Below are 23584 nucleotides of genomic sequence, written 5' to 3' on the forward strand. Positions count from 1 at the left end.
GCGGAAAGAACAACCTAACAGCGGTAGAAGTGGTATCATACGCCAGCCCCCCCAGCAGCAAGAACAACCGCCAACGTAACGCGCAGGTGAGAGAAATGAAGCTTACCCGTCCGGCCGGGGCAGTTGGCATCCGATCTGAAGACATTATTCCTGCAAATACCTCGTCGCTTACATCAATCACTTGCGGTGCGCAATGGAGATGAAAGACGGTCAACTCTTGGGGCTACGCACTACACTCGGAAGGAATCAGGGTCATTGTGTAACACATACCCGGCAAAAGCTGCTGAAATATTCAAAAGAAAAACCGAAAACTAAACCACAAGCAAGAACATTCCTTGAGATATAGCTCGTAAGGTACCGCTCGATGTAGCACAAAACTTGCACTCGCAGCAGGCCCGGCAGTGTTGCAGTGGCAAAAACGAAACCACAACCCTTCAAGAAGCTGCATCTGGACACGTACGAAAGCTTCAGCAGCAGCAATTGGTGGAATGTGGCCGCTTCCGCTCGTCCCAGTACCGGGCGCCGGTGGCGCCAGTGCCAGTGCCGTGCATCGATCCGTGCAGAAAGAAATGAAACGTAAAAACAACAACTGCTCGTCGCTGACGTTGGTTTTGTGCAAAAAAGTTGCCGGTACGAGCAGCTCGTGAGCGACGACACTGCTGCTAGCGGTGCGTTCCTTACTGGTTGCAGTCTTCAAGTGGTGAGATTTTAAACAAACTCCCGCGAAGAAGAGGAACGACCAACGTTTGCCCGCTCCAGAGCAGTAAGAGCAGCCAATCCAACCTACCAACCGCCCCGTGGGAGGTCTAGCAAGTGAAATTTATTCGTCGCATTTTATCGTGTGTCGGACGGGGGCTTTTTTGTGTACCAGAGGAATGTAACTAAGGGTACTGAGGAGTCAGGATATTTGACTTGTTATTGGATGAAAACATGTTTCCTTCGTGTGGAGCGTTTCGCAACGGATCGAGGTTTAGTGTCAACAATTGCAATCGGAATCGGTTCATGAAGGCCAGGCTTGGGTGGAACTTTAATGTACCCCGCTAAGCCAGCTGGAAAGGACATGGGGACTCCACAAATGTAATGACTTTATCAGATCGATAGGGACACGATGAGGAGAGTTCTGAGTTCACACTCAGTATTACGGCACTATGATGACTATGATAGTGTGGAAGAATAATTTAGAGCTACCCGAGTTAATGCTTCTTCAACTTGCACACATTGAAACCACCTACAGTTTATAACCCCAGAATCATTCTGAATTAGAAAACTTCTTCGTGTGTGTGTTTGTGACACTTTTTCTACTGTTAATAAACGGTAACAGAGCTTCAGAAGGTTGATCACACACCTCCTAAAAATACAATAAAAAGGTTTATTATGTTAAGTTGACTTCACAGTTCTGAGAATGTTGGATATCCGGAGATCCCGGTGCTAATGCTCTCTCCACCACATACATTCGTTTGATATGTAAATGACCTACAATTTAAGTATGAACCTTCCAAACTCAAAACTAATCACACTCAACTTTTGAAATTGTTGCACTGCACACTACGCACTGAATGTACCACTTGGATGAAAAGAGAGTTAGTTAGTTTCGATTGAACCCTAACTCCCAGCTACCCAGTAACATGACCACTGCAGACAACAGAACAAGTGCACACTATACCAGTGTTCCATATGTGTAGCTTACCACTCTAATCAAATATGACCGTGTTAGGTTCGGTGGAATTTCTCGCAAGGATGTGTTTTACGGCCCTCGTAATCATAGTGTTCACACGTCACACTGTCTCAGGGACGAGAGGAAACACACGAGCAAAGTGGTGACTTTCAAAGAGCCTGAGCGAATGAAAAGGGAGGAGGAAAAAAACTTTGCAACACAACTGGTCAGTTACATCATGGTACGGTACCGGCCATGGATAAAAGGGAAACATGTCGGAAGATAAAGTTTCCGACTTTGACGTCAGCCCGCAGAGAGACGCGTGTGATAAGGCGTGCGTGTTGGCCGACGATGATAGAGTGCTTTAATATTTTTCATCTGTTTTTGTCCCATTTATATAATAGTTACTATTTTCCGTTCCCGCCCGAAGCTAACTTTCTGGAGTGAGCCTGCGAAGGAAATATAAATGGAGCATTTCATAAGGCAGAAGGGAGCCTTAGGCAGTAACAATTAATGCGAATGAAAGATAACTGGCTCCCTTTACTTATCATGATCGCTGTTTGAAAGTGAGTGAGACACACGGGCAAGGAGAGTGGATATTTCCGTAGCCAGCTGCAGACAAGTCTAACTTCAGTATGATTGCGTGGAAGAAGGTTTGTATCCAAGGTCTGGGGCACTTCATGAAGGGAAGAGATCTAGCTCGACCATTCTTCTAAAAAGGATGGCGAAGAAAATCACTTAAGGGATTAGAAGAAGTTTGCTACAACCAAAATAGAGGTTTGGGTCTTTTCAGTGGGGGAAATCTGCCTTCAAGGAAAAACAGAATGGGGGGGATTGATAATTATTTGCGATAGATAAGAGCATTTAAGCTGCTCGAAATAACCCCATAATGGCGCAATTCGGCAGCAAAGGGAACGAAATTGTGTTCTGAAAGTGGTAATCAAATGAAAATTCTGTTCGTGAAAATACTTGTTAGAAAAAGCTTGGCAGAGTGTTTCGGTTCAATTTTTTATAGGAGAAAGAATTTCTAATCTCGAAGAGAACCCATTTAGTTACACTTTACCAAAGATAGCACGTATCGGTTCAGCACAGAGCATTGACACACAACTCTACGCAGCCGAGACCGTTCGATCGTTGATGGCATTTAGATTCCTGGTAAGACGGCCACAACGTTTTGACCACGTTCAATTCGTTCGCCAGACGGTTGCGTCTAATGATGTTGCTTTGTTTACTGGCGAGAAAACAGCACAACACAGCCACCCACACCTATTTTCTAGCCTATCCGACAGGACCGATATACCGACCCGCCGTCAGCTCGTTTCGAGCGGAGTGGGGAGGGTTTTCTCGGGGGGCCAATTTGTGCGTTGATTAGATTTTTCCCATATTTCCCCCGTCGACTGGGGCCGGCCGTCGACGAGATGACGCTGCTGACGGCGAGATTTTTCAAGCTCCAATCCAATAATCGTCTATTTACGAGCAGGGAATGGATTTTGAATTTTAAATAAAACCATCTCGATGGCTGTGGATGAAATTTTGCTGCGGATAGCTTGTTTGAGTCAACCTGAAGGATTTGATACTTCAATAGACGCTTTGCAGTTTTTTTACACGTTTGTTTTAGAACCCCTCACACCAGGTACGCGTGTTGGATTACTGCCGTTGGAACTTACCTAGAGAAAGGAGGGAAGAAAGAAAAAAGAAAACCAAAGCAGAGTGTTAGTAAAATATAAATACATCAATAGCGGCAGAATGGTGGAAGGAATACGGGAGTTGAATTACAATTAAATCAGACTAGAAGTTTAGTATTCATCGTGTACACTTTCTTCATGTCTTGGCTTTTTTCTGTGTACTGTTTGTAACGATTAGTGGAATAAAGGGCAATGCTTAAAACAATATTGGATCTATTTCGTAGAACTTCGAGTTCTGGTACATACAGCCATTCGTTAGCGTTATTCATTAAATCCATTTAAAACAGATGTTGAGCACGTATAGCTCAAAATATCACCAGACATATCTGTATCTTGCGTTCTGTGTACAGATGTGGCCACTGGCAATTGATTGAAGTCGATGTTCGCTTCGTCGATGGAACCTATCCGGATACAGTATCATAGTAGAAAAGCATAATTAGAAAAGCCACTCCATTCCGTCGAGAAACATCTGTGACCATGTTAAAGTATGCGCGAGACGCAAACAGTAAACAATCGCAGTGAATTTCGCAAATGTTGCATTCCTATCCGGTCTTTAATTTGAGAGTTTTTCTGTGTTTGCACGGGGAACTCTGCACCATCTTCGTCCATAATAAATTCCCGCTTATCGGCGAATGCCATCGTCTCGTGTGGGAAATCGTTATGCATGTAATTTGATACTGATTTCAACAAAACATTCGTTATTTGCAAGAGTTGCACGAGAGAAACGAAGCAAAGCATCACATCCAGGAAGACAAAAAAAAGGTTCGATTTAGAACGGATAATGATACATCTTTCCAAGGGGACAGGCGGTCGCAATGCAGTTGCTGGACAGCATTCGAATTGGTCTGTGTGAAGAATGCAGAGAATAACAGCGAGAGAAACAACGAATGAAGCAATAAACATATCTAACCGATGATCGTCCACCAAAAACTTCGATCGGATGGCGAGGCGTATCATTCGCGAACGGGGAAGATCCTAAAAGCGATAATCGAACTTCTTCCAAGGTTTTTTTTTATTCTGTTGGATCCTTCTTTCCAGACCGTCGTCACTTCAAAATGCTTACCAGCGAAACGGGTTTTTGGAGGGAATCGGATAACGACACTCACGGTCAAACGATTGGATTCGCAAATACGCACACGGGGAGCCCGCGGGTCCTCTTGGTTCTTCGGTTTGTATTACCACCGCCAGTTTTACTTTTGATTTCCGCTGCAGGCAATTGGCGCACTGCGGCTGGCTTTTAGCACGGTCACCGTTCGCCCGGGCGGTTTTGCAAGATTCTCATCCTCACCCAAGCGGATATTAAACGCCAACCTCCAAGACTTTTGCCTTAGGAAATACGCTAACAGGCACAGTGGCTACAAATGTACCGTGGAAACAGAATTGGGTACGAGTTGGTCTAGCTCCTTTGAACGGTTACCTTGAGTCAGTGTCGTGTTCTTCCAGACATTCTTGTTGGAGAAATAGTTCACGATGAAAAATCTCGCAAAAAATCAGAACATAAAAAGCGTCCATACGTCCTAGACAAACAGCGGAATATGTGAGTGCGTGAGTATGTGTGCGTGTGTGTGTCTGGTTGGAGAAACCAAAAATAAAAAAGACGATTCCCCAAGCAGATGCGAATAAAACGTGCACCACTGGAGGGAATCACCTTTTAAGACCTGTGAGGACTAGCCATAAAAAAAGGATGCATACCTTTGGGGGGAACTTGGAGCGATAAAAATCGCTCTTTTGCGCTTCTGACTTCTACAGAGATTGTATCCAAATTCCAGGCAACGCTTTGTTCTTTGCACTCACCCTCTACGGCTTACACAGTGGAGAAGAGCACGTTAGGACGCGCTGAATTATGATTCTCACGGCAAGACGGTAGAGTTGATTCCTCTTCTAGAGGAGTCTTAGCTAGCTTAAATTGTGTATATTAATCAAATTTCACGTTTAGCATTTTTATGGCAAAATAAAATAAAAAGTTTCATTCAATTCAATTACGAAAGCAGCACATATCTTAGAAGTGACTTTATATCTTCGAGTTCTCGATCTCGTCCATCTATTTACTATCCAAGCAAGTTTGTGAAATTTACAAGAAATTCGAGGCGTATTAATTGGATCAATTTCGAAAGCAGATTATTTACGACGAAAGTTTCAAGTGTACGTTAACCATTTTTCCAAGGCACTGCCGGGTTCGGTGGCTTCTGCAGTGGGGCACAGGTGAACGAAAGCGACATTTATGGTACAGAACGGATGGAAGAGCTATCGCCGAGCAAGGTTCAAACATTCTGTCCTAAAGTAGCAATTAACGGCAGAAGGCAATTACGGGTGGCTCTAAACGAATAGGCACAGTGAGCATCTTCCCGAACAGGTCGAAACAAAATTAGCTACTCCAGGAAATCCCACGCCTTCCTCAGGGCGGGAGCGCCAAGGTGAGGAGAGTATTTTAATTTTCAGCTGAAACATCACTCATTTACCAGTGAGCCGGGAGGGGGGGGGAGGGGGAGGCGTAGGGCGAGCTATTTTGACGGCTGCGGGGTAATTATGAAATAGGAAGGAGAAGACTTAATTTGTGTCCTTCCTGCAGGGATTCTCGAGCTCACCTTCAGTACCAGAAAATTGCGAAATCTTCTATTGTTGGCACAAATTTTATCAGAATCTCTAACTACTACAAAGCAGTGGTTGGATATTGGGAGAAGCCTGCCTCCTGTTGATGTGGGGGGACAAACGAGTCGCTGATTAAAGACTTCGACGGTGGAAAAACATTAACAATTGATGCTTTCTAGCTTATTTTCAAATCAGCAGTACACTGCTGGCCCTACCCTTTCATCTTGCAACAATGCTGAAAACCATGAGCGCTGCTATGATAATAACATCATTATAGGGATTTTGGCAATTTTTGAATTTGCGACCAAATTATACAGAAACGCAGCAGAACGCGTTCGCCACGGAAGACCCATAAAAGCAACGGGTCCTACCGTTTGATTGAAAGACGTTCCACCAACACTTGCCTTTGATCAGGACGGCGAAACGTTACACGAATGAAATCAATTGCTTCGCAGGAAACGGAAACGGGTAACGATTGTCGTTATGACGCGCCCATCGTTTCCGTTCAGGTCGCATGGTGTTAAATGTGCGATTAATTTGTTATTGGTAAAAATACTTTTTCTTCCTTGAACATCATCATCATCAATATTGGTACTTCCAATATGCCCAATCATGTCAAGTACCCGTGCGCGGCTTGGTAGGTGTTACACAATAAGGACCTGCTCGCTCAATGACGTTTGCGAAATGACTATTTTGATTAATGCGCGTTGATCGTTTCGAGCGTTCGTTTTTGGCCGTTATCTGAACAGAGCTTTCTTTGTGCTCTAGTATCATTTGGAGGGTGTCTTTAATGTAGAATGAACAGAGCAATAGCAAAATCGCACAGAAAAAATCGCAATCATGACTATTGCGAGGCTTTTTTTTTCGCTTGTCGCTGTCAAAATTGAACGTAAAAATAAAATAAAAATCCACGAAAACTTACGCTGGTCATTGTGATGGTTCACAGAATTGTCTGTACCCGGTGGCAGACACGGCAAAAAGGTGAATAGACTGGATGCATAAATAAAACCACTCCACTGAGATTTGATTGCGATTGTCTGGCGGCATGGAATGTAGAATAGAAAATAGAAATAAAACAGTTCGAACGTTCGAAGTCCATTAAAATATGTAGATTAATGGTTGTTTTTTGTTCCTACAAAAAAAAAAACCTGCTTTCTGTACGTTTCATCTTGCATCATCGCAGGGACACAGCACAGTTGTTGGAATGGAAAGTCATGTGTTGTCAGTACTCATTGGTTCAAATGGTATTAGGTCGTCATCAATTTAAGAAAATCAATACCATGAAGTACTTGTTCAAAATTTTGTAAGATAAATCCATGGCAGGCACTCTCATAGGAAGGTAAGAGGACCCACTTTTCGATACGTTGCGCAATTTGAGACCGTTCAACGTAATGGTCACCTAGATTACGTTTGGATTGACCCATATTACAAAAAAAAAAATCCAATCAATTGGGGCAAAAACTGCTAAGCTTTTACCGGACATTAACGTTACGGCAGGACGGGAAGTTACTGCTAGTCGCCAAACACTTGTTGGAGCACCGGGCGCCGGGTGCTGAAAGTGTTTGGTCGATAGTTCCGCGAAAAATCCTATTTTTTTTGGCCCACGTTACATGTCCGCACACAATCCTAATGCCACATGACATGTGAGCATAGGCAGAGCGCATTCTCGGAAGAGCTTGATGAAGATCCCATCTCGGGTACAGCTTTTAAAAACCTCAGTACATACAGAAGAGCAAAAAACAAAGACCTGCTAGAAAAGGTCACCGGTACATCTCAAACGTTAAAGAGCCTTTTTCGGAACTACTTTAACGGGAGGAAGTTGAGCCTGTGGAGCGTAAATGGGCGATTTGTGTCGATCTCCGTTCGGGAAACATTATTGGAACCAGCAGGATTGATTATATTAATAGAAGGTGAACAGTGTGGCTGTGCCTGACAGGGAGCACAAAAGGCGAACAGCAGCACAGAATATGCTATCAAAGATTTCGCGGGACGCAGTGGCTGTAGCTCTAATCGGTGGTCCATTTCCTGGCGCATGCAATACCGGCGGCGCCATCACACCCTACATCCATCCACTTATTCTTCTTCCATGTATTGATTTTGTGTGTGCGTGATAAACGATGACAGTGGCATAATTTCGCCGATTATTGTTTTCCTTCGCGCAGAAAGTAAAAGCATTTCCTGGTATTGTTTATCTGCCGTGTTAGACAGGACTGAGCGAACCCAGCCGTGTTTCATCAGCAAGCTTGTTTGGCAATATGTGACCCCCCCCCCCTCTCTCTCTCTCTCGTAGTCCATTACCAAGATCTTTGCAATATATTTTGTTACTTTCCGAAAACATAAATCAGCCAGGGGAGGTTCCGAGTTGAGGTTCCGCAAAGGGTAAAGTTGAAGAAACCACAAATAGATTGCAGAAGTTTTATGTCCGTCGTGTTGTTCTTGGAATTGAGCTGATAATAGTTTGGAGCTGTTAAAGCAGAGTTAATTACTTACGGCGACAAAGAATGCTGCAGTTCCATAACGTTGAGAGAGAAGACTAGAATACATCAACGTGGCGCGGCTAGCAACAACGTTACTCAGAACGTCAACTGGTGCGAAAGTTCACCAAATAGTAGTGAAGTTACTGATGTTCGCAAAGCATCCGAAAGCCCCACAGGATACTACAACACAAAGGAATGTTAAGAACCAACCTTTCTGCAACATATCTGGTGCGTACCTTGGGGGTGATTTAGTATTCCTGGAAGGAGGAGCGTTTCGCCTGGCAGCAGTGCAGAGAGATAACGATGCGCACTAGTTAAACTGAGATAGTATAAAAGTCCGCAGCGCTTTGCATTTATCCACCTGAGTGTGAACTTGAAGTATTATGGGATTTTGCTTACGCGATATAGGTGATTGCACTCGTTCCAAAATTCGCGTCCATCGCTGGTTGCTAGAGCTGAACGGAGTTAGAATGTAGGTACGGTGCAGCTTTGTACCATAGATCATCCCGCATAGTTCTGCAGAATGCGATACCAATCTAACCAACAGGACCTCTCGCGCCCGTTGGCTTCCGGTATACCCTTTGAGTATTGGTGAAATTCCGTCTATGATATTTAGACATACATTTTGAATGTTCCCTCGTATACATAAGCCTAGCCGGACTGGGTCCCTGGACAGTTGGAGCGATGCGTATTAGCGCAACATGACACGAGGAATATTCTGGTTCGCTGTGAGGTAGGTCGCTTGTAGTAGCGTGCCCACCGCACGGTTCGTTGACGGTATCGTAGTGGACTAGTAAAATCAGTAGAGTAAAAGCATAGTAAACGCTTCAAACGTGTTGGGATTAGCTACTCCAAAAGCAAGATGTACAGTTTCCCTCGTCAGATTACAATATCCCGAGAAGGGGTGTGTGTGGGCGCGGAAGAGTCGAATGTGTTATAACACTTAAACCTCTTGCTAACGAGCTCCTGCACTACTCTCTAAGCTAGTATCGATTAGCAACAAAGTAGAACCATTGTTTTACAGCATCATAAGAAATAAAGCTACACAATCTCTACCGAGATAAGGATTGAGTATTCCTGCTTAGCAAATGTTCCATACCGTACGATCGTATGTGATGTGAAAAATGTTTCGTTACGATGAAAAATGACAAGCGAATAAAACTTAAGAGAAAAAAAACCCAAACACACACACACATCAGCGCGTTGACATCGTCCATCGACCGGTACCGGCGCGCACGGTCATGCGATTTCAGCAATTGGGATGATTTATTAACGAAACGATGGTGACCGAAAAGTTGTCCTGAAGTCCAAAATCCCAGCAAGAGGCACGAAGCAATTTTTTGTCTTTCCATTCCGGTGACTGTCGACGGCACAAATCATCGTTACATCGTCAGCGAGGCGGATGAAAAAGTGTCCCTACAATTGGAACCGTCATTGAACTAGACCCGCCACAGACAGCGGAGTTTGTATGAATGTTTGTAAAAACTCTGAAGCTGGAAAGACGATTCCATAGCTAAAAAATTAAAGCCTGTCGTTGGACAGAAAGCTACAAGAGAGGTTATTTATGATGAGCAACATATTGATTTTACTTGACGGTTGTAAACGGAAGTGTGTTTTTTGTATTATTTCTTAAATAATTTTGAACCATTAATGCTTAAAAGAAGCTTCTGGCTCTAATGCCAGGATGTCTCATTTGATTTATGCAACATTCCGGGCACAATCTTTTACCACTTTCGAATCGATTCCCACATTCCCAGGAAACCGTACATGCAAATGTTCGCCTTTGCGTTTTGTTACCTTTCGTTCTAGGAAGCTGTACTACAAGTTACGGTACAACAGATGCAAGAATTCGTGGCTGGTCGTCGGCGCACGTGGTGCCGCATGCAAATGGAAAACTGGATGGAAACTATTTCATTCTGAAAATCGATCCCATGGGGGCTTGAGCATATGCAGCATTACTACCACTCCTGGAGAGTGAGGTAAAAATTCAATCTACCGCGTAAGCGTATGCAAATGCGTATGAATGAGAAACGCGCCAGTGGCGTGTATGGACGGTGTGCGGCATGATTGAGATTTTTGTAGCCCATATTTTCGTTATTCAATGAGGTAAAAGCGAAATATGATGAGTGCAAATACGGAAAACGAGGAAATAATGCTGCGCGCTGACATGTTTTAGTACATACATTAGAGCGTAATTTATATGAAATGGAAGAATAATCAATTTTCAAAAGCATTGCATGACGTAACGAGTTGATGTTGAGGACATATGTCAGAGGTATGCCAACGTCAATACTAAATACAATCAATAATAAGGATTGTAAATTCATCGTTATGTTGTCATATTTATGACATATTGTGACACGTTAATGATACGTATTGGATTTTTTAAATACTTCAACATTATCCTTGTCTGTCTGGAAATATCCTACAACCAAGTTACACGGGAGGAACAGGAGAGTATGAGATACTTCCTCTTTGTGTTTAAACTTTCCGTTAGCACACCCAGATCACATCCCCTTAAATCCTTCTCGCTTAACATTGATTAAAACTGTGCCTTCCCAAAAAAAAAACCCCAAAACATTAACCATACCCAGTGCATACACTTTCGCTTTTCGCCATTTTAACCATCGGAACTCGTGGCGCTGTTCATACACCGGAGGCGCCGTATATGCAAATTCCTCTGCATTCATCATCCTTTGTTGCGGATTAGCTGCGGCAGGTTTGCGCGGGTGGGTGTCCCCCCACACCCAAAGCACCTAAAGGCCTGCATAATCGGATTTGTCGAGCATTTTTCACCGATGGGACAGTCATTATGTGACACAGCAGATCGGGGGGAGCGTCGTGCGTTGCGGCGGAAAACACACCACTCGGCGCCGGAATTCGTTAGCGCATCAATCATTCAGATGAAGCCCTGTGATTACTATTTTGCTCTACACGCGGGCGGATGATTTCATATTATATTGATGCTCAAAAAAACAAGAGAACAAAGAGCAGCGCGGTGCACAAACTTAAAGGAAAACAGGGTTTTTTTTCTTACTAAGTTTAGGAAAATTTCGACATTCCAAAAACGTCGGCAGATGTGAAGAGAACTGTTGAACGATGGTTCCAGTTAAACGAATCAAATTTTCGGTAAAAAGGTAAAGCTTGTGTCATATCAGTTTTTGTGTCCCAAAAACAAACATGTGAAGCTTTTCCCCGTTGTTCGTACAGCTGTTTGTGTTCCGGGAAAAGTCAAGCCTTAATGCTCAGCCCCCTCCCTCCCAATACATCCCCCAACTACCGACATCTCGTCGGATGGATGGATTTACATTCTCGAGTGATTGAGCTTCATTAAGAGGAAGACATAATCAAGCTCCCAGTTTGTGCCCGATCTACCCTACCACAGCACCCATCGAGCGAGCGCCGGGAAACAATGTTTATGATCCCCTCTGAAGCGTGACGTTATCCTTGGAAACACTGTTATGTTGAGCGCAAGCAAGTCCTTGGAAGGCAAACGATATGGCACGATATTTTTCACGCTCGGGCAGACTCGTTCAATACGCACCAGGCGATGATGATGGTGGTGTGTGTGTGTGTATGTGTGTTCTTATTTCCATCCGGATCAGGATCAGCGCGTTTGTTTCGGCAAAAGTTTTTGGTGCGTACTGAAGCCTGGAGTCATAAACTGCGCATCAAGAAAGGAAAGTAAGCCGAAACATTGAAGACTTTCGTCCCAAAAATTGGGCAGGATATGGTTTGGGCGATTTAGAAGTACGTGAGTGTCACTTAATCATCCCTAGATGGGGGATGCTGGCAAACAGGTTGAAGGGATTTGTTTATCTCATTGCCTATGGAGAGCGACATGTGAACAGTCTAATATTTTCTAAATGATGGACAAGGTTACACAATGTAAATGAAGGGGAAAATTCAATGATGCTTTTTAAAATAAATATGAATATATCCCTAAAAATTTGTATAAAAAATTAAATAATACTAAATATTCAACAGCTTATTGTCAAATGAGCAAGAAATCAATGAGTTCAACGTAAGTTAAAAAAAAGAAAAGAAAATAGTGCACTTAAAAGTGGTTTAAAAGAGAGCTTCGTATATTAACACTCGTATTTTTAACTGTAACGATCAACTTCTATCTATGCAATGTTACTAGTAATGATTAACCATAATGAAGAACCTTCCAGACAACAAGACATAAACAAGTGTAATAAAAAGGTAACTAATTTAGTTTATTAAGTATGATAAAATTGGTTAAAGTCCCATTCAATCTGTTGTGCAATAATAAATTACCAAATCAGACAATCGCATTAGGCACACTAACCAGGCACTGGGGCAGGTAATAATTATTTTAAACATCGCCCAACAACCCACAATAAAAAAAAACCCGTTGCTTCGGTTATAAATCAAACCGTTTATCCGCCATTCTTGTGAAATCATTTCCCATGAACAAAATATACCTAAAAAACAAGTCTAGTTTACTTTCAAAATCTGGAAAAAATCCCAGTTTTTCGTACACACACGCGGTCCCGGACGATTCGAAAACAAACTTACCGAGCGGAACTAACTCCCAAGACCATAAACTTCCTACTCTTGGGGTTTGATGTTTTCTTTCTCCCTTCGATTAACATCCGGTCAGCATAAAGGGAGAGGATAGCGTGAGGCGACACAACGAGAAGTGTTGGCAGGCTGCGTTATCTGACCAAGCTCTCCAAGCAGAATGACGGACGGAAGAAAGGTTTAGATTAGCACGGGAAGCTGCTCGCAGACCTCGAAGCAGAATCAAAGTAAATCAGAACACCCTTTTTCAAAAAAGTAAAAAGAAACAACACACAAAACTAGCAAACCTTACCGTGCCGTTCCGTTCGGACCCCGGGGTACGAGGTTTTAATTTTAAGCCTTCACAAAACGGTTTGCAATAAACTGTCCTACTGCAGGATGGAGATTCGATAGATTGCCTAGGATAGATGGTAAAAGGGCAATAATGAGTGGGGCTATAAATTTTCGCGTCCAGTGTTTTTGTTATCGTTTCCCTTCACTCTCCTTCTTCTCGCTATTTTTGGAACGTTCTGGACAAGCTGGACGATTGTTTCTTTTTTTCCGCTGTATGTTGAGAATCTGTTTTATCATGTTCCCCGTTGATTGGTTTTATATTTGGACACTTCCAACCAACAGGTTTGCACAAGATGAGAGATAATTTAAAATCGGATAATTAGGGCTGTTTATCTTGGTGAAGCGTGGATCCCTGGACCCGTGGTTGCGTGGCTCAAACGATAAGCTGTGTTTGATTTGAGTTAATGGTATCATTTGGCTTTTAAGTAATCGCAATAATTCACAGGCTGGCAAATAACAAGCGAGCAGATAATGTGCATGGCGCCCCGGCGCATTTCTTTTAATCGCTTTGAGGGTTTAATCACAACAACACCTCCACTGCTGACAGTTGAGAGCAAATTGAACGAAACTTTAATGAAATTGAAGCGATTACACAGCCCCCCGGCGTTTGCTGTTGACGGTTGGTAGTTGTCACGTCATTAACCCCACCGCAGACCAAATTTAAATCCGCCGTTGTGGGTTTAATGGCTCATTTCATCTTACAAATCTCTCCCCTCGATGATCATGGGGACACAACACCGGGCATACAAGGATTTTAAATGACAAATGAAAAACACCTGTGCATCATCAGAAAAATGGTTTCTTCCTGTTTCGGGTTTCACAATTGGCAGTTAGCTTTAATGTTCTATTCCATATGCAAAACAGCACCTGAAACAAGAGACACGAGCGGATAAAGCATTTTTATGTCCCACCCAGAAGTGACTCAAACACTGACTCCAATATTTGTCCCTGTTTTGGCGGGTGCTAAAGAAAAGAATGAGAATATTAAATTTGAGAACGTATAGCTGCTTTAGCGTGAGAAAAAGCGTCCGACTGGGTTGGTAATTCATTCCAGATGCCGAGCTTTTGCCTGACACTGCTTGACGTTTCATTCTACCGGGTCGCTAGTCGTGTGTGGTTATGGACAAAATGGGGAAAGAGGTACACGGTAGCATATTTCCCCACTGCTTGCTTACGTATGCATCACACGGGCACCGAGGCACGATGGCATAATTTCACTGGCTGTGCGTCTCTCCACATAAATCTGCGATGGAGAGGAGAAGAAGCAGCTACAACAAAACCAGAAAAAAGCCCACAATGAAGCCTTCTGTTTGCAGTACAGTGACTCTCCCCCATCGAGGGGGAGTAGAAGAATGCTTTGCTCAATTCCTTGTGGCTTCTTGCCTTGGCTGCTTGTGTTTTTTTTTGTTTTTTGCTTAGCTTTTTTCACCTAGAATTCCTTTCCCGATAACTCACCCAGTTTGCCATAATTCCAAGAGAGGTATAAGCCAGGGCTCTAGGTAACCAAGTAGAGGTGCAGATTCCGGAATCAATTATTAACGTCGTTGACTGCCAACCAAGGGCACTGGCAGGGAACGCACGCACGCAGGTAACTGAATCATTTGTGCTTGTTTTCTTGTGTTTTTTGGGTAAATGATTATCAACATACACGTCCGAGGGGGCAAAAGCCAATTATGGTGCCTGCAGTTGGTAGGCAATTTGCGGCTCCGGAGCTATGGTGGAGATCGTTTTATGCAGATTGTGGATAAATGGTAAGCAGCTAAGCCCAACATCTCTGCATTACTTGGCGTCTTGCGGCAGGACCAACTTCTGTCACAATGTAATTCAGGTTGGTAGACTATGTTCTAGGCAAAGACTGAAGTGGTGGAGATGAAAAAATTGCTGGAGTTTAGGACGGCGATAGAACTTCTCGACAGATGACGCCAAAACGACATCGTGAGTGATTGTTTTTCGACCTCAGAGTGTAGTCATTCAAGAGACAAAGCGGAATAACCAACAAATACAAATACACAGTGTGGTTACGACCAGTGAAACATATCCAATTCAATTATCCAATTGATTCCCACTAAAGCCTATTAGAAGATGCATTAATATTCCTCTCACCATCGAATCAGGCACTCGATCTGTGTGGTTGCCGACAGTGTAATGTATCAGGAGGAGTTGGGCTTTCCATCACGCTCTCCCTTCCAGCAAAGAAAAGAAAAAAAAACAGGTAGCTATCACTGCGGTAGCTCCCTTCGAAAAATCAAAATTCCTTAACTCACTCCAGTGGGCACAGTTACCGATGGTCTTGTAGAGCCCCATTCACTAAAAAAAAACAATGCCCTTTCCTTCATACCAACGGTAAGCTAAGAGTCTTCAAAGATGTTGCTGTTTACGCTTCTCGCCCGGGAGCTTCTTTTTTGGGGATTGCTTAGTATTCAAGAAGCGCTACCGATTAAGAAGGTGCTGCTTTTACCGCCTCGCAAGCGCTAAGTAGCCTGCAGCAGAGCCACTCACGGTACTCGAGCTGTCTGTCCCGTTGTTTGCTTGCGGTTCTGCGCGGGACTGCGGTTTTTTTGACGATTTGCTGCGAATTTTCAAGCACCTTTCACGGATTTTGAAGCACAAAACCAAGAAGTGGGTGTCTTCTATCCCGTAAGCAGACATGGGCTAAATCTGAAATTCCTGAACAGGTAATTTTATTTTCCATTCCTGCAAGGAAGCGAATTCCTCCAAGCTTCTTCGGGGTGCGCTGTAGCTCTGTGTGTTGGAAGCTTTAACCACGTGACTGTGTGGGAAGGACAGGCGAAAAATGTTACCAAGAAAAGGAAGCTATTCTTGTGAATTAAGTTAGGCGATTAAATTAATGCTTACGTTTCGTCTGAACGTTCTGAAAGGAAAGGAATGCTTTGTTGGCGTAGAATACATCTCAGGTTAATGCAGTCCACATGAAGTAGTATTAAAACCCATTACCTGCTTTCATTAAAGTGCATAATATTGACACCGTCTGATAAGCTTTGCAGTAGACACAGCTATCTGTAAAAATCAACGACACTTTTTTTCGTAGAATTGTATGCACTTCTTTCAGTTGTGCTTCAATTTCAGCTGTAGCTTTTTATGTGCTTCAAGCCAAACAATAACGCCGAACAAAAAAAAGCCATCAAGTCAATCAATCCGATAGCATAAGCCCAATCCAATCAATGCGCCATCGCCCAAACGGCAGCGAACAATCAAAGGTCATATCAGCAGGAACCAAAGGCTGCGACTGAAACTGTTTGACAATGGTGATGATGGTTCCGGGGAAAAGTTTTTTTTTTGGGCAGGCAAAATAGGAGGCAAATGCACGGGAAACGGACATGGATGATTTGGGGACAGGATCGATATGTACATTAAAAAAATGACGATGGATAAAGCGGCCCCACGCTTGGCTGAGTGGTTCACATGCTGCGAAATATCGATTAACACTAGAACCGCCGATGGGACTTTTTTGTCCCATCGCACTCGAAAAAGGTGTGTTATTCCGCTTGCCGCCGTGACAAACCATTGAAGATTTCTGACTTTTATTTATTTTGAACGATCTTTCGAATGCGCTCATAAAAATAATTGTATCCCATATGGCTCTTTAAAAAAATCATTTTTATCCTAGAACCGCCATATGGGACATTTTTGTCCCATAGGCAAAATTCGTAGTGGTGGCTGGTATATCTGCTGTCAACGAGTGACGGATGTGCTTCTGCAAGTTTGGCAGCACTGGGTAGAAAGTATGCGTAGACAGTACTCTGTGAAAAGTGCTAGTAGAAGATGGCCTGTTCATTCATTTTTTTAATATTCTGGATTTGGCGGGAATCAATGATTGGGTTTTGTGCAAAGAACTTACAACAGAAAAGATTTCTAGACGCGATTTTCTTTTCAAGCTAGGCAAAGAACTTTCATGTTTCATGTGAGCCAGGTTCTGATGAAACAAAGATGTGTTTTAGATGCTTGAAATAATTAATCTAGGTGTTCCTTCTGTTTTCGAAAAAAGCCTTGCCCTCTTCTTTTGACCATTTAGAGCTGTGTTGACATCGAATTTTGTAATGTTTCTAAAGCGAGTCATAGCCGTTTGCCTATACCCGAAAAACTTTGAACATTAGATTTGTTTCATTATCATAAAAACCCAACTTATCAGTTGATTGTTTAAATAATTTATAGTTATAAACCTAGATTTACTGTCGTTCAACCCTGTAAGCAATAATTATCATAAGGAGTTTATCACTAGAAGCTCTGTAATGTTATATTATTCTACAGAAAACTGGCTTTGATATTTTTGGTATGCGGTTCATATGATCACAATTCGATTTTTTCATTGATTGAGTTGCTAATAAAGCTTCATTATACCTAATTATCATTCACAAGAAACCCTTAGGTAATAATAAACATGTCTAAATATTTGATGCGACAAAATTGTCCCATCTGGCGGTTCTAGTGAGGTTGAAAAGCCCGGCGATTCTAGTGTTAACTTCGTTCGCCACTGGACGAAATGTGGTTTGGCAGGCTGCACTGCTTTTTTGTGGTGAGAAATGTGTTTACATGTGGTACGAAAGGCCGTTTGTTTCATAATTAAATTTTCTATTCACAAATTAACTGTATGATTAGCTAAATTGAAATTCTAATACTGAAGATTAATAAGGACATAGCAAACCCTTCAGTGCACATCAATACTGACTATATGATATTATAAACAATTTATAGCATTGGATGCTCTTTGATCAAGAGAGTCATAAGGCAAACAGCAACAACGACAGCTGCATTGCAAAACTTTACCAACCAACATGTGATACTTCCTTTATTTTTTTTAAGTTTCCAAACTGTGTTCCGGAGTTGTTTCATCCAATGGGGAGGGGGTAGTAAACAATTTACCTGTTCTTTGTTTACCATCTTGAATTTTCTTTCTCAACACTCACACACACACACACACGCATACACAGCCGGAAAGGTGTCTCTATCCAGATCTTGCCCTGCTGTCATTCCTCACACAGCAGATGGAAAGTTTTGCGAAGCCGAAAAAAGGACACAGTTGCGCGCTACTTCCAGCAACAAGGCAAGAGAGATGCGCTCGTTGATGAGGCGCAACCCGGTAGAGGTACACACAGCGCAGATGGAGCTACGATGACGTGCCACCAAGAAGTCTTCCGCTCCCGGTACATTTCATCGTTCACAAAAATGTACGTACAGTACCCAACTCACCCCACAGCGCAAGGGCCCGTAAGCTGTTACGCATGGCTTTTACTTCCAGGCTCTCTCTCTCTCTCTTTCTACTACCGCACACGCATCAAGAGGTATCCGGTGTGGATCAACCGTTTTGCAGCTGCCGCGCGCGGTAAAGCAAACCGCAAAACGAGCCCCGCAAAGCAGCAAGAGGAACAACCATAGAATAAACAGCGACCCCGTAAATAAGAGGCAAACGTGCATGACGACGACGTGCACGACGGATGGCGCGGACGAAGTGCACGAAGGAAAGATGTGTAAAGTGGCGCGCGTAAAGGTACGCAAATGTCTTTGAAAAGCGGGCAGAAGGGGGAACGCAGCCAAAAACGCTACGCAGCGGTGGCTTCCGAACAGCTGCCTTTTTTATCTTCTTCTTCTTTTTTTCTCCTTTTTGTTAAGGTTTATTAATGAGCGTCAAGTGGGATGGATCCGGTGTGTCAGCTGCGGTGGGGTAGGAAACGGTTTCTTTTAAAATATTCCGATTTTTTTCAAAAACAATGCTTCATTATTGGTTAACGTAACTTTGCATTGTGATAGGCAATTAGAGAGAGCGAGAGAGACAACCTCAAGGGCAGAAACATTGAATTTTAAAACCCTGGAGGTTTACATATATAAACAAAAGACAAAGCAAATAAATGAATAAACTTACACAATAAATGTGTTAGAATCAAAATAAATTATTAAATGGGCCACAATCTGTACAAGTTAATCCACTCTGCCAGCTTTGTCAGGTTTTATTGCCTTTTTTAATTGTGAACCGGTCAAAACAAATCGCCGGCAGGTACTATATTTAATATCTGGCCACACGGCATCAATTTTCCGACTGCCTCACTTGAAAGCCCCCCGCACGGTTCCACTTGAGTACCGCGACCGGAACCGGAATCACGAGCCGCGACCGGGTCGCCGCGTGGCTCGTTCCGCGCTCGTGGGCACTGTGACGAAATTGATTGCATTTCGGTGCGGAGATGCGGAGAAAGATGTAACGAACTAATTAAACTACACCCGATGCTCTCAAAGCGGCGCAACAAAGCAGTGTAGAGCGGGTGAACGGGTAAAGAAGAAGAAGAAGAAAAAAAGCTGAAAGCTGGTAAGAACATAAACACGCTGACTGAAGATGTGAAGAGCTTTAGGCAAGAGAGCGCGTGCAAAAGAGGAACGCTGGAGGTTGGAAATGATAATAAATGTTGCGCCGATTTTCGTTTCTATTTCGAGTTGTCAGGCTTTTGTCCGAGACGGTTATTACAGCCAAGGCTATCTAGTGGTGTTGAGCTTTTTGTTGGAGGAGGCTTGATAAGAATCGCACAGAGAGAATTCAATTTCGAGCCTCAATTTGTAAGAATGCGGTGAAGGTCACATTGAATATGGAAGTTATTTAGTTTGGTAACAGTAAACTAAGAAGAAATCTTGGATAAGCGAAGAAAAACAGAAAACTTATTATCGAGATAGTTACAATACACAACACACATAGGGAACAAACAAAAAAGTTATATAAAAGTAGTATAATACGACAAATGAACAGCACAAGGTTATCAGATGCACTTCAAACGAGCAACCGTTTCAACCCTTTACGCCCATCAAAAGGTTCATAGAAAGACGCACAGAAAGATCAACGGAGACGAAGAAAATCATCCCAAGAATATCATTCTACCACTCAACCACAATAGAAGAACGCGTCGATCTTTGCAATAGAGAAAGAAAGCCCAAGGAATAGAAAAATCAATGTCTGCTGCTTGCCTGGATGATTCTCTGGAAGCGATTGTTTGATTTCCAGCACTCCCGGGGCCTGGCACTCTGAAAGGTCGACAAGCCATCGGTGACCCACTGTTGCAAGGGAGACATAATGCAAACGCACCGAGAACCGATACGAACCCAACGGTTCGTCCGGTTCGTCCGGTCGGAAGGTACGGTGTGGTGGCGCCGGCAGTAGGGGGAATTTAATTTACAAATCCCGGAAAGAGCCGTCACATTTACGCAGCCAATAGATCCTTCTTCCGGGATTGAAGGATATGGGGTGAGTAGGGACATACGACGAAACCGGGCGAAAGATTTCCCGTTTTATAACACAGCATTCTTGTGTCCTTTTTCTTTCTCTTCCGGTGGTGGTGGTGATAAGATCAGAGTATTCTGTGATAGTGGTCATTTCATGGTTCCCGGACTTTATTTTCCTTTCGAGAGTTTCAAAGCATAATATCGTTTCCTGTGTATTTCCCGAGTGTGACTAGTTGTCCAGTTCGGATGATTTTTTTTGTATATGTGAAAGCATTTTAGCATGCGCTGTGGCACTGGAAGAAGTCAATTTTAATGGTTCGTAAGATATGAGATTCGAGAGAATGCCAAAGTTTCTTGAAGTCACCTGTGACCAGGCATTGGAGTCGATACTTAATGTTGGAATCTTTGTTTTTTTGCGATGTGCCGGATGCTTTTTTATACTGAGATTCGTGTTTGATCAATTAGCGCGTCATTAGTGTGGCTCAAGGCTCAAGTTCAAGGAAAGAACCTAATGCTTTCATCTTTCATTAGGTTTAGAATTCCAATTTTCCAGATCCAATATTTCAAGACATCCAATATCAGAAGCGGGTGTGAAATATATGAAATTCCTATCTAACGGACATGTTTTTAAAACATTGACCCAATACATCCTATATAGGGCTTTCAGTTGGCAGATCTGCAGAGTATAATTAGTGCCAAATTTCCAGGAATGTCTTTAGATACTATTGATTTTTAATCCAATGGTGCATTCGTGTCTTAGACAACATTTTGCCGTGTAGATGTCTTCCCTGTCTCGACACCAATGTTTCGGAAAAAACAAGTTCCGTAAAAAGGTAACAATAAATCGCATTCGAATGGTCCTTTTTAGGCTTGTAAAATCCCTAGGGCCTTAAATTTCTCCTAAAAATAGCTGGAATTCCAAATTCTTTGCAAAAACAGACACAACCGGGATAAAAGTATATTGGGTAAACCGAAATAAGAACAAAAATACATGAAATAACTTACCAGCACGTTCGGTTTGCCGGTGCGATCGTCGACCCACACCAGCACCAGATCCGACCCGGCCATATGCTCCGACCGGTGGGAAAAGCCGAGCCCCATAAAGCCGCGCGTGTTGGCGGTCGCCGTGAACACGATGTCCTTCTGGTCGATGTGCCAGTCGAGCGTGTACAGCCCGTTCGGGTCCATCGCTTCCGAGCGCGTCCAGCGATGATGGACTGGTTCGATCTTCGACGGCACTGTCGCTGCCAGCCCCATCGCGTGGGCAGCTGGCAACATCAGCAGCATCGTCGACAGCAGCAGCAGCAGTCTGGCGGGTGGTGCCGCTGCCGCCAGCCACCCTGACGGTTGCTTATAATTAGCTAATGGACCGTAGCACGGTTCGCGAGCCTTTCGAACGCAAAATGCCATTATGATTGGGGCAGGAGCTTTATTCGCAAAATCCGGCCAGGGCAGGGCTTGCCGATTTATATCTTCCTTTGTTTTACACACTTTATTTTTGCAATTGGCTATTTTTTTTCACACACATTCAACGGCACAGTGCAGAAGAGGCAGCATGGTATTGATATTGGTAGCGGATGAGGACTTAGTCTCCTCCTGTTTCTCACAAAAGGGCTCAAAGCGATCACTAGTAAGCTGATTCTTTCAGCACAACGCGGACCTTTTCCCTCTTCTCACACTGCACACTTCCAATCGATCACTTGGCACAATTACACACACAAACACACGCACACATACACGGTTCGCCTTCGTTTCGCAGCCTTTCCAGTAGCATCAACTAGCGCTCAAAACAAAGATCGAATTATTGGGCAAGGGATAATAATCAAGCACTTATTTGCTTTAATTATACCATCAACAATAATTTACACTCTACCGAAACTTCGCTTCACTGAACCTCTGAACACTCCGAGGGCCGTTTTGGGGAGTGAAAAAACGCGAAAAAATAGACACACACACACACACGCGAGCAGCATCCACGCAACTAGAAGAACAGCCTCCCTAGATTGCTCCCCGCGGGGGGGTTTTTGTTGGGAAGAATTTGTTGTAATTCCTTACACCCGGCCAGGCACCCAGCAATCACTGTTTCTTCCCTTTTGTTTTACGCAGCTTCGATGCCGATGGTGAAGCGAATAATATAATCACAAACGGCAGCAGCAGCAGCGGCGGGCGGAAAACAGCGCGGGTGCCGAATTATTCACTTATCGATCGTGGGGGCCCCGCTTAATTAGGCTTATCTTGGGGGCCGTAAAGCTCGATCGTGGCTAGATCGAAAAACCCTCACCCCCACCTGCGGATTAAAGCGAAAGAAAGACGTTAAAATAGAATAGATAGGAATCGAATTAGAAATTCAGGCCACCAGGTTGGTGTGTCTGTGTGTGTGTGTGCGTGTGTTTTTGTTTTATTCCCACACAGAAGGGAATGGGTATGCAAATTATTAATTTTTGTGCGTCTTTTCGTCTTCCACATCTTCTCGCCCTCCCCTCCTCCTTTGTGAGCGTTTTAAATCGAGTTTCTTCATCCCCCGGTTCATCTTATGGGTTCATTCGAATTAGAAAAAAAAAATGTTTCAACCCCAGCAGGACATGGCAGTATGCTGAAGCGTTCCAATACGATGGAGCGATCACATAGCGAAAGGGATCGAAGGTTGCTTCGATTCCAGCTGATAGGAAGCGGTCGTTGACGCGCTTTGATGGATAGCTGTGTCATTTCGGTGAAGGAGAAGCGGCTTTAGCGGCACAGCTCTTAATGTCTATAATCACGTACACACCACGATTATGCCGTTTTGCTTGCACTGTTTTTTTTTTGTTGCGAATCGTCCATACACACACACACACGCGAGGGCGCGTTACCCCATTATAGAGGACCATTGCCAAAATGCTAATGGGATCTTCCGTTCCTTCGGGGCAGGGCCACCGTGTGTCTGTTTTGTCGTTTTACTTTGCTTGGCCCCTCTATAGTGCCCGCGCGCGGAGGTCCCGAAAAAACCGTGGGAACTGAAACTTGTTGCGAATTTTTGCCTTCCACACACACACACACACACACGCCAATCTTCTCACCCGTCCCACACGGTCTTATTCTCT

The 23584-nt window shown here is 43.5% G+C and overlaps 1 protein-coding gene across 3 annotated transcripts in view; it reads right to left on the reverse strand.

Annotated features, from left to right (window-relative positions):
* The window catches only part of LOC120903576 (MOXD1 homolog 1), a 53041-nt gene that overhangs the window by 28618 nt on the left and 839 nt on the right, over window positions 1-23584 (reverse strand). For 2 of the 3 annotated variants that reach the window (XM_040313096.1, XM_040313095.1), the window contains exon 2: window positions 21510-22281. In XM_040313096.1, the coding sequence (XP_040169030.1) occupies window positions 21510-21914 (405 nt within the window). In that variant the 5' untranslated portion in view covers window positions 21915-22281. Of the gene's footprint in view, window positions 1-21509; window positions 22792-23584 lie in introns of all 3 variants that reach the window. The other variant, XM_040313094.1, reaches the window with a different exon arrangement.

The sequence above is a fragment of the Anopheles arabiensis genome, chromosome 3 (assembly GCF_016920715.1).
Source record: "Anopheles arabiensis isolate DONGOLA chromosome 3, AaraD3, whole genome shotgun sequence".
In the NCBI taxonomy this organism is placed as follows: domain Eukaryota; kingdom Metazoa; phylum Arthropoda; class Insecta; order Diptera; family Culicidae; genus Anopheles; species Anopheles arabiensis.